Here is a 9,492-nt window from a genome sequence, read left to right on the forward strand (position 1 = left end):
TTGCTTGTTTGAATGCTTGATCTCTATTGTGGCGAAAACCCTAGTTATCATACTTCTTGTTTTTTATGACCAGAAAAATTCCCACCTAGAATAGACATGCCGCGATTAGAGGGAATTGTGAGTAAGGCTAGACATAAGGTACTTTGGAGACCGCCTTTCCCTCAATTCTCTAGAGTGAGTTAATGAGTATCTTTATGTTCTTTGCAATCATGTGGAGTAGATTTTAGGAAAAATCACATCTCTACTCTGTATTCGAATTAGGGGTAATCTCTTCTCATAAGAGAGATTACTTACTTAAGAGATTCTCATTAACCCACGGTGAGGTTTAATGGAGTTTTAATGCAATTGTGTGGATGACTATATCAGCTCTGCACCAATTCAGTTACTCTTCACTCTTTACCAAGGGGTTTAGTAAGATTTAGGAAACCTATTGGTTCTAATAGGATTGCATACTTAGACAACCTTTGTCCTGCACTTTATCAAACACTAGAGGGATGCTATGCTGGGACATCGTTTCCTCTCCTTATTTTCCTTTTGTTTTATTTTGTACTTCTTTCTTTTACTTTCTTTTGTTCACACACAATACTTGATTAGTTAGGTTAATTTTCGGAAGTAGGGTTACTACTTATTTTCTCAATCTTCCTTGTGGATCGACATCTTTCTTTCACGCACACTTTATTACACAATCAACACATACACTTGCATCCCTCTCATATACAAATAAAAGTATTACAACCGAATACTTTTATCAGAAATTTAAAAGTCAAGCTTACATTGGGAAAATTATTTTCATCATACATCAAGGGTGCTTGGTGGGGGATAAAAATGTGAGGTTAATGATTCTTTTTCAAATATAGGTTGGAGCGAAAAATTTTATTTGAATTGCCCAATGTCTATATTAATTATAATAAAAACTAAATATTTTATAATTTAAAACTTACTTTTCTAAATAATAATAAAAATTATTTATTTTTAATATATTTAAAAAATTAAATTGTTGTGAAAACATATCTATAATTTATAAAATTTTTGGAGGCACATGTTTATAGGTACATAGAAATTAAGAAAACTTTATTCTCCAAGATATTTAGGAAATTTATTTGTAATCAATAATGCCTTAATGACTCCCAGTGAATTTTTTTTTTTTCAGTTATGCCATTTTGTTTGCAAGAGCTTAGATATACTATGCCTTTTGTCAAGAACAATTCTCCTAATACTTTTGTAAAATGTGCTACGCCATTATCAATTATAAACCTCTTGATTTTTTTCTTGAAATTGTGTTCCCACTATTCTATAGAATGCTTTCAAAACCTCTTCTACTTTAGGGGTTTCCCTTGACTAGTACACTCAACTTACAGATGTGTGATCATCTCTAAAGCTAATAAACCATTTCTTTTGAAAATTGAAACCCAAGAAGGCCCCAATGTTAAACAAAGGTGTTATAAAGCTCACAGGTTAGCAATTAACACCATTATTAAGTTGATCTATTTTATATGGTGATTGAGATGCAACTTCAAGAGGTTAATAGTTGTTTTAATGAAGTAAATATTGCATTACTTCTTTGGGAATGTTGCTAAAGATGTTGAATTTATCCAAGTGAATTTTCTGCTATTGAGCTTATAGCTCTCAAAAATTAACTTGGAAATTATATTGTGGATGCCCATAGGGATGAAATGTTTGCTAATTTGAATGGAATAGGAGAGCTTCACAAAGGATGGTTGAGACCAAAAAAACATATCATTTATCCTTTGTTATATTTACTATTAAAGTTAGCATTAATTTCACCTATGGCTACAACAAATGTGGAGCGACAATTTTCTATGATGAAATAAATAAAAAGTGATTCGCTAAATAAAATGAGCAATCAGCTGTTGAATGACTGTTTGATAACATATATTAGAAAAAAATGTATTTAATAGTGTCAGTAACAATGCAATTATGTATTATTTTCAAGTTATGAAAATTCGTTGAGGGACAATTGTAAATAGTTTTTTTTTTTTTTTGTTATTTTAGTGTTGTATATAAAACATTTGTTTACATGTATCTATAATTTAAACTTATACTATATATATGGATCTCATTGTGTAAAATTCCTCGATCCCTAGTGTCTTAATGGATTATAAACCACTTGAGTAATCCCCCGCATCAGACAAAAACTCACTTAACTCTAAAATGCTGAAAAAGTGTGTTAAGGACGTGACCTATGATGATTCTCATATTAAGGACGTGTAAAAATGATCATTTATTTAAATGAATGAAGACATACATGATGTGATGGTAGTTGCTATTTTTTATTTTTATTTTTTTTATAAATATAAATAAACTACGTGCCAGGATGGTACACGTAAAGAGTTGAGTTTTTATAATATTTGTATCCTCCGCCTACTTGAGCTGTGTTTCAAACTTCTCCTTTCAACGAGATGAATACTTTATGCAGGGGACTTGGTACTAATAGACTAAACAATCATTGTCTTATATTTTATTAATATTACATAACAGAAACCTGGTAAAATCAAAAATATGTACAAAGAATCAGTTACTTGATTTCTTTCCTTTTCCCACCAAGGAAAGGGGAAGATTTTTATAATGATCGCATCAATATTTTCAATACATATGCTAACCATTTTTTGTGTTTTCTAAACAATTTTAAATAATTTCCTCTTTGAAGCTGTATAAAAAGATTTTTAACATATATATATATATATATATATAATATAACTTCTAATCCAATAATAAACTAATATTTGGAAAACGGAACAAATATAATACTTTCAATCAGGGAAACCTATCATGCAAATTTTTTTTAAATGATAAAAATCATGAAAAAATGCAAATTTTGTCTGACCTACACGAACCATAAAATTTATCTCAGAAATATATAGAGAATAAAACATACTATCTAAAAACCTCAACAAAGAACACGAAACAGTTCTATCAGACCTTCAGAAAAGCAAGAGGAAAAAGAAAGAAAAACAGAAAAATGAAACAAACAAAGGTGCTTAAGCTGTTTCAGTTTATAAAACCAAATTTAAGCCAATTAAACTGGTCCTTTTTCTGGTTGAAGAAATAATATATACAGTACATGCCATATTCATAACAACTTATGAAAGTACAAATCAAATATCAAGTAGTTTAGAGTCTTGATGCCAAGTACTGATACTCCTGAAGCTCTTGAACGTGCTCCATTCATTCATAATCAAAACAAAGGCGAAATTGATGAAGCTTTATACTACTTATAACCTAGATACGCCACGGGTGAAATCGCCTGGGGTCACAATGTGGTTGCGAGTGATTTCCTTAAGCGAAGTGCAACCGCTCAATGCCATGGTGAGTTCAAACTCATCGCGAAGCATTTGAAGAATTTTTCGTACTCCAGCCTCACCTTCAGCAGCCAAAGCGAATAAGACAGGCCGGCCAATCTGAGATCAAGAATGGCATTAGCAATTAAGGTTGTTGAATGCAAATCAAACATATAATATTTATCATTCAAGGCAAGAAGAACTAGCAGAAGATATACTGCAATCAAAAGACTGAAATGTAAAGAGAAACTTGTGCAGCATAGAGCTTACGAAAATGCCAGAGGCACCCAAAGCTAGTGCTTTGAAGACATCAGTTCCACGACGAACACCACCATCCAAAAACACCGGAACTCGGCCTTGTGCGGCCTTGACAACCTGAATTTATTGAATGATTTATCCATTTGTTACAATATCTTATGAAGAAAAGAAAAGAAAAGACAATATATTTATTGATATGGATATATAAGTATCGGTCTCTGTTCCTATCAACCTAAGCAGTTGTATTAATCACTTGCTTTTGTGTCTATCTTTGTTTAAAAAAAAAAAAAGAATTCTTTCCCCCTTTTCAGTTTCAAGTAATATTCTTGCGCCTTAAAATAGTTCGGGCAATAAGAAAGTTCTACTTGAGTATGATTTGGAGTGTCAAGAGTATAAGAATACTTCTTCCAGTGCACTAATAGTTGCCGGAACGTAATCCAACTGACGAGCTCCATGGTTTGAAACAATGATACCAGCAGCACCAGCTTGTACAGCTAGCCTTGCTGCATTGTTGAAAATAAAGAGTTCATGGGCAAACATCAAAGAAGGGGGGGAACAAAAAGAAAATTATAATGAATTGAAATGTAATGCTTACAGTCTTCTGCAGTCAGGACTCCTTTCACTAAAATTGGCAGGGAAGTTATTGTCTGCAACCACTTAACGTCCTGCTCCGAAACAAGCCGTGTTAGAGAAAAACAGGGTGTACATGTAAAAGGTTCTCATGTTAGATTGCATAAGTAAATTACATTCGAGATACCAAGAAAACTAACCATACAGATTCAAATGGATTTATGCTAAAATGCCACAATGACCCTCTAGCAGAGAATTGACTAATTATTATAGCTATTATCGAAAAATGTCTTCACTTTCTCTGTAAACATCCTTAAACGGCTGTTGTTTGTAAGTCATGCATTTTGTATAAAATATTCCTACAGAATATGCACATATATCTCGTAGATTTGAAACGATAAGACATTTTATACCAACAAATACAGATTAAAAATCTTAAAAGATGAAGAGTTTGATTTCTTGAAAAACTTAAACATTTATACCGTCTGCCTTCAATTAGAAACCAAATGTCTGAAATATAATGAAAACAAATCGTGCTGACTAATCTTGTTCTTTAATATTAAACCATTTGCAAGTCATCTTTGAAGAGATCAATGAATAACAATAAACAAAAACTCAAACAGTATAAGATAATGAACCTTTGAAGATATGATGTATGACATACCTTCCAGCTAAGAGTACGGTCAATTTGTCCAGCAACATAAGATGCCAAGCCTGAGTCATTGGCCTAAATGAACAGATAAGCTTGACTTAGGAAACAAAGAGAGGTAAAAAAAAGAATACCAAAGTAAAAAAGTTAAGTAGAATAGATTCCTCAACCGTACCTTGTCCATCTTCCCAAGGTCCAATCCTTCGAAGTTCTTGAGTGTCAAAAATGGTGGTAAAGTAAATCTGCAAAAGGTAATGCAAAATGTTAACAAGTTATTATACATATCAATAAGTAGTGTTGTTCATTTACTATGATTTATTAATACCGAAAACACGGAAGCATGGAAATACAAAATCATGGAGAAAACAAGAGTTTATCAAATGCATGCCTGTTCTTGATGTCTGCTTCTCTGCGACCAAGTCTAGGGGTATCAACAGTAAGAGCAATTGCCTTGAAACCTGCCCTTTCAGCTCTTCTAACAAGCTGAGCAACTACATTCCTGTCCTTATAAACCTATTATAAAAAAGATGTAACCAATGGTATTAGAAAAATTTTACTGTCATGTTATTATGTCTGATGAAATCGCTCTTAAAAAAGGACTGTACTTTGATTCACACTTACGTAGAGTTGGAAGAACCGAATTCCGGGTCCAGTTGATGCAACTTCTTCAACACTTGAAGTAGCCCATGAGGACAAAGTCTGCATTAGCAGCCCAAGAGTACTAGTGAGAAGAAAATTAAAAAAAAAAATATGATCAAATAAATGCATCATAATATATCCTATTTTAGATCCTCCATGATGTGTAGTGATGATTAATTTTCTTCTGATGCCTGTCATCTAACAATATTACATTGCTTCCAGAGGGGGCTTTACATATAGACCAATAAACTTGATGTTGAACATATAACCAACAAACTTCCTTATAAGTAATCATGGATTAAGTTCAATATGAAAAGGAGAATGATGTTTATGATGAACGCAGATTCAGAAATAACTGATTGATGCACAAAAGGGGCACTCTCGACCATAATTTTCAGAACCTTGACAAAGAAAGCCATGGAACTAATTTTATCTTTCATTTTTTGTCTCATATTTTACAAAAAGAAAAGTGTCGACAAGGGACAACACTATTGGATGAGGAAGAATAGTCATCCTGTTTACATAAATAGAAATAGATTTACATTATAGCAATAAATTAAGAATGATGTTCAGCAAGATCAAACGATGAGAAGACACAAGATAACTTTTGAAAATCATGGGTTGGAATGGCATTAACTAGTTTTGCAATGTTCTGACATAGATTTTACAGTGACACAGCCATGAAATTTTCGTTTTTAGTCAGTAGACAAGATGACAAACCATTATAGTGCCCGCTGCTGATGCGGCTCTTGCTGTTGCATATTCTCCTGTGGCATTAAACCAGAATAAACCAGAACTCATTCAGCCGAATTATTGATAAAATCATTGAATACTCATGCTTAAATCTTAATCAACTTATTTTAAATTTCATACAAATTCGAAAAGAATAAGAAAGAAATCTGAAAAAAGGTTTCATCTGAAAAGTTAATGCAAAAGAGAATCCACAATGACATGAATTGAGTACCATATTTACAAAAATTTAGGGCCTAGTTAGAAATGCATACCATCAGGGTGAGCCATTTTCTGCATAGCGCTGGGAGCAATCATGATAGGCATCGATATTTTGAAACCCAGCACAGTTGTGGTCATGTCAATCCTAGACACATCGATCAGGATCCGAGGACGAAACCTAGGTCATAAATAAAAAAAATCAAACCATGTAACTAAGAAAACCGTAAAACATATTGATAATGTTCAGAAAGAAATTTTCTTGAAGAGTTTCCATTGGGCAATAAGTAACTATCCCTTTTCTAAGTGCAATATTTGGAATCAAAGATCGCCTTTTGCTTCATGACAACTACAGTATAAGAGAAGAAGAGCCAACCAATCTTTAATCAATGGGTTCAATTATAGACATTTTGTGACAGTACAACATCTCACACATGCATCAAAATATTCTGATACTAAAGCAAAGGTAAAATCAAGACCCATTTCTAATTCGATAAACGAAAAGGCACAAACATTCTGAAGATGCTTACAGAATCCTTGAAAATGCCTCCCTGTTCTCTTTGAGAGTCCACTCATCCTCCGCACCAGAGGCATAGTAGTCATAGACCATCTTCGGCAACTTCTGCTTGGCGATTGCCTGATACTCCGAAACATTGGTGATCTCCATCTTCCCTGCTAATTCAGAACAGAAAAAAAATTCAAGCATGAACATAACCAGAGATATGAATCCATCATTCAATCCTTATACCAAATAACAAATTCATCAAAGGAAAGTTATAAAGCCCAAAGATTTACACAGAGAGGATTCATGGAAAGTAATAAAGCCCCAAGATTTATAAATAGATTGAACACTAAGCGAAAAAGAGAGATTACAGATGAAAAGATAGGGTTGAAGAGTAGGAGAAGAAACCCCTTTGAGTTCCTCATTGAACCCTTGTTACAAACCTTAAATTCATTAAAGGAAAGTGATAAAGTTCAAACATTTAATGCAAGCTTAGAGTCCATGAAATGATGGAGATCTATGCGTTGAAAGCAATAAAACCCACACATTTAACACAAAAAATCAACACATAAACCAATATATCCCCCAAAAATGGAAACAAACAACACCATGACTATAGATAGATAGATAGATTAGGATGAAGAGGAGACGAAAAAAGCCTTGATTTCCTAATGAATCCTTGTAATAAACCTTAAATTCATCAAAGGAAAGTAAAAAATCCCGAACGTTTAATGCAAACTTGCAACACATGACTGAATCCTTTTCAACAAAGCAATAAAGTTTACACATTTAATACAAGAAATCAACACATAAAGCTTACACATTTACCACAAAAAAATCAACACATAAAAAGAAAAATACATGATTATTGGATAAATAACACATATAGAACAAGAAAAGGAAGAGAAGCAAACCTCGAGGTTCCTCTTTGGTGGTAAGTGAGAAGAGGTAGAGAGGATAAAAGTAATATTATACAAGAGGTGTTGGAATATAAGAAAGAAGACAAGAGAAAGAGAAATATAAGGCCACGTGAATGAGGACAAAGAAGAGCTATATAAGTGAATGAATTTTTGGTCATTGGTTTTGGATGAGCTTTTCAAGGTGGGCATGAAGAACATAATCTCCAACACTGCTTCCTCATCCAAAAACGTCACCTTGAATTTCCACAGCCAAAGAAAAACAGAAAAACATAACTAAGTTCTAGTGATATTATATATTTCACTGTTTATTTAAAGCCATGAAAAAAAAAGAAAGAAATCAAACAAACAATGAATGAGTTAATTAATTTATTTATTTATTTATATTTGCTTAATAAAATAGTGGTGAAGAGAAGAGCCTTATCTTCATTGGAGGTTGCTTGCTATTGATGTTGCATGACAAGAGAAAGAGATAGAGATATATTTATTTATTTATCTTAGTTTATGTGGTGAATTGAATGATAAATAAATGAGGTTTAAGTCTTAATCATGCAAATTGGGTAATTGGGATAATAATAAGTTCCGATTATAAATAAAGTGTTGCTTTACATGAAAAAAAAAGACTAAAAATTTATCTTAGTTTTTTTTTTTTTTAATTTTTAATTTTTAATTTTTTTAATCCATGAGATTAGGAAATGTTTTTCGAAAAAATATAAGATATAGCTTTCTTTGGGTTAGTGTAACCGTCTTTTGATATGTAGATTAGTAATAATCATCTAAAGGATTAGATGAAACCGTTGCGCCATATCATTGAATTATTGATTGCCATGTTAGATTTACATCTCACTTATACCATGTCATTAGGTATTAGCTACTTTAATTTTTTTCTAGATTAATTTTTAAATTATTTTTTAAACTATTTTTTAATTTTTTAAAATCAAGGCAAAATCTACTATACTACTACTTCTGCTAGGGATTAGGGTTCATGGCTTCTAGTTTAAGGGTTAGGTTTGAGGTTTAGGGTTTAGGATTTAAGCTTATGATTGCAGGGAAAAAAATTAATAAGTTAAAATAAATTAAAAAAATTGAAAATAAAGTTGATGACATGGCAATTAATGGTCGGAGTGGGATAGGGTAGAGGAATTCATATATTCATTATTCCAAATAATATTGTAATATTATTTCACTTATGTTTAATGTTACATTTAAAATGACTTTATCAACTGTTATTGATTTTAAACTTATTTAATTAAATTTAAATTATATGGATTGAATTTCACATAAGTTACTCTTTTTTTGTATCGAATTCAATGGATATAGAATAAAATTGTCATGTGTCTCATTTTAAATCCGGCTTTTAATAAAAAATAAATATATAATACCCTAAATAATCCTCCATTATAGTCTTTGTCCTTCTCCTAACATTAGTCAGGTTTCTCTGTTTGGATAGCTAACATAGCATTTAATAATATTAAAATAGTATAAAAAATATTAAAACATTATTAAAAATTATCCAAAACAATAATTAAAGTATTATTAAAACTTCCAAAAAATAAAAAAAAATTGAAATATTATTAAAAATTTAAAAATATTTGACATACATAATAGTTTAGTAAATAACCATTTTAAACGAGTAATTTTATGTTTATATTTATATTTATTTATTTTGTTAAATGATTTGTTAAATATACAACAATGGGTTATATATCA

At 31.4% G+C, this 9,492-nt stretch overlaps 1 protein-coding gene across 2 annotated transcripts; it reads right to left on the bottom strand.

Moving 5' to 3' along the window:
* Nucleotides 1–2,996: 2,996 nt before the first annotated feature.
* On the bottom strand, nucleotides 2,997–7,932 carry LOC120267102 ((S)-2-hydroxy-acid oxidase GLO1). 2 transcript variants are annotated; one of them, XM_039274804.1, is made up of 12 exons: nucleotides 7,780–7,932; nucleotides 6,894–7,035; nucleotides 6,420–6,544; nucleotides 6,136–6,182; nucleotides 5,398–5,475; nucleotides 5,165–5,289; nucleotides 4,952–5,018; nucleotides 4,792–4,854; nucleotides 4,153–4,222; nucleotides 3,960–4,060; nucleotides 3,570–3,674; nucleotides 2,997–3,419 (listed from the first exon to the last, which is right to left on the bottom strand). In XM_039274804.1, exons 2-12 carry the CDS (start codon nucleotides 7,028–7,030, stop codon nucleotides 3,234–3,236), a joined length of 1,104 nt encoding a protein of 367 aa, XP_039130738.1. In that variant the 5' UTR covers nucleotides 7,031–7,035; nucleotides 7,780–7,932; the 3' UTR covers nucleotides 2,997–3,233. The 2 variants fall into 2 exon arrangements, with proteins under 2 accessions (XP_039130738.1, XP_039130739.1); XM_039274805.1 differs by lacking the exon at nucleotides 7,780–7,932 and having other exon boundaries at nucleotides 6,890–6,972.
* Nucleotides 7,933–9,492: the final 1,560 nt, after the last annotated feature.

Source organism: Dioscorea cayenensis, chromosome 8, assembly GCF_009730915.1.
Source record: "Dioscorea cayenensis subsp. rotundata cultivar TDr96_F1 chromosome 8, TDr96_F1_v2_PseudoChromosome.rev07_lg8_w22 25.fasta, whole genome shotgun sequence".
Classification (NCBI taxonomy): domain Eukaryota; kingdom Viridiplantae; phylum Streptophyta; class Magnoliopsida; order Dioscoreales; family Dioscoreaceae; genus Dioscorea; species Dioscorea cayenensis.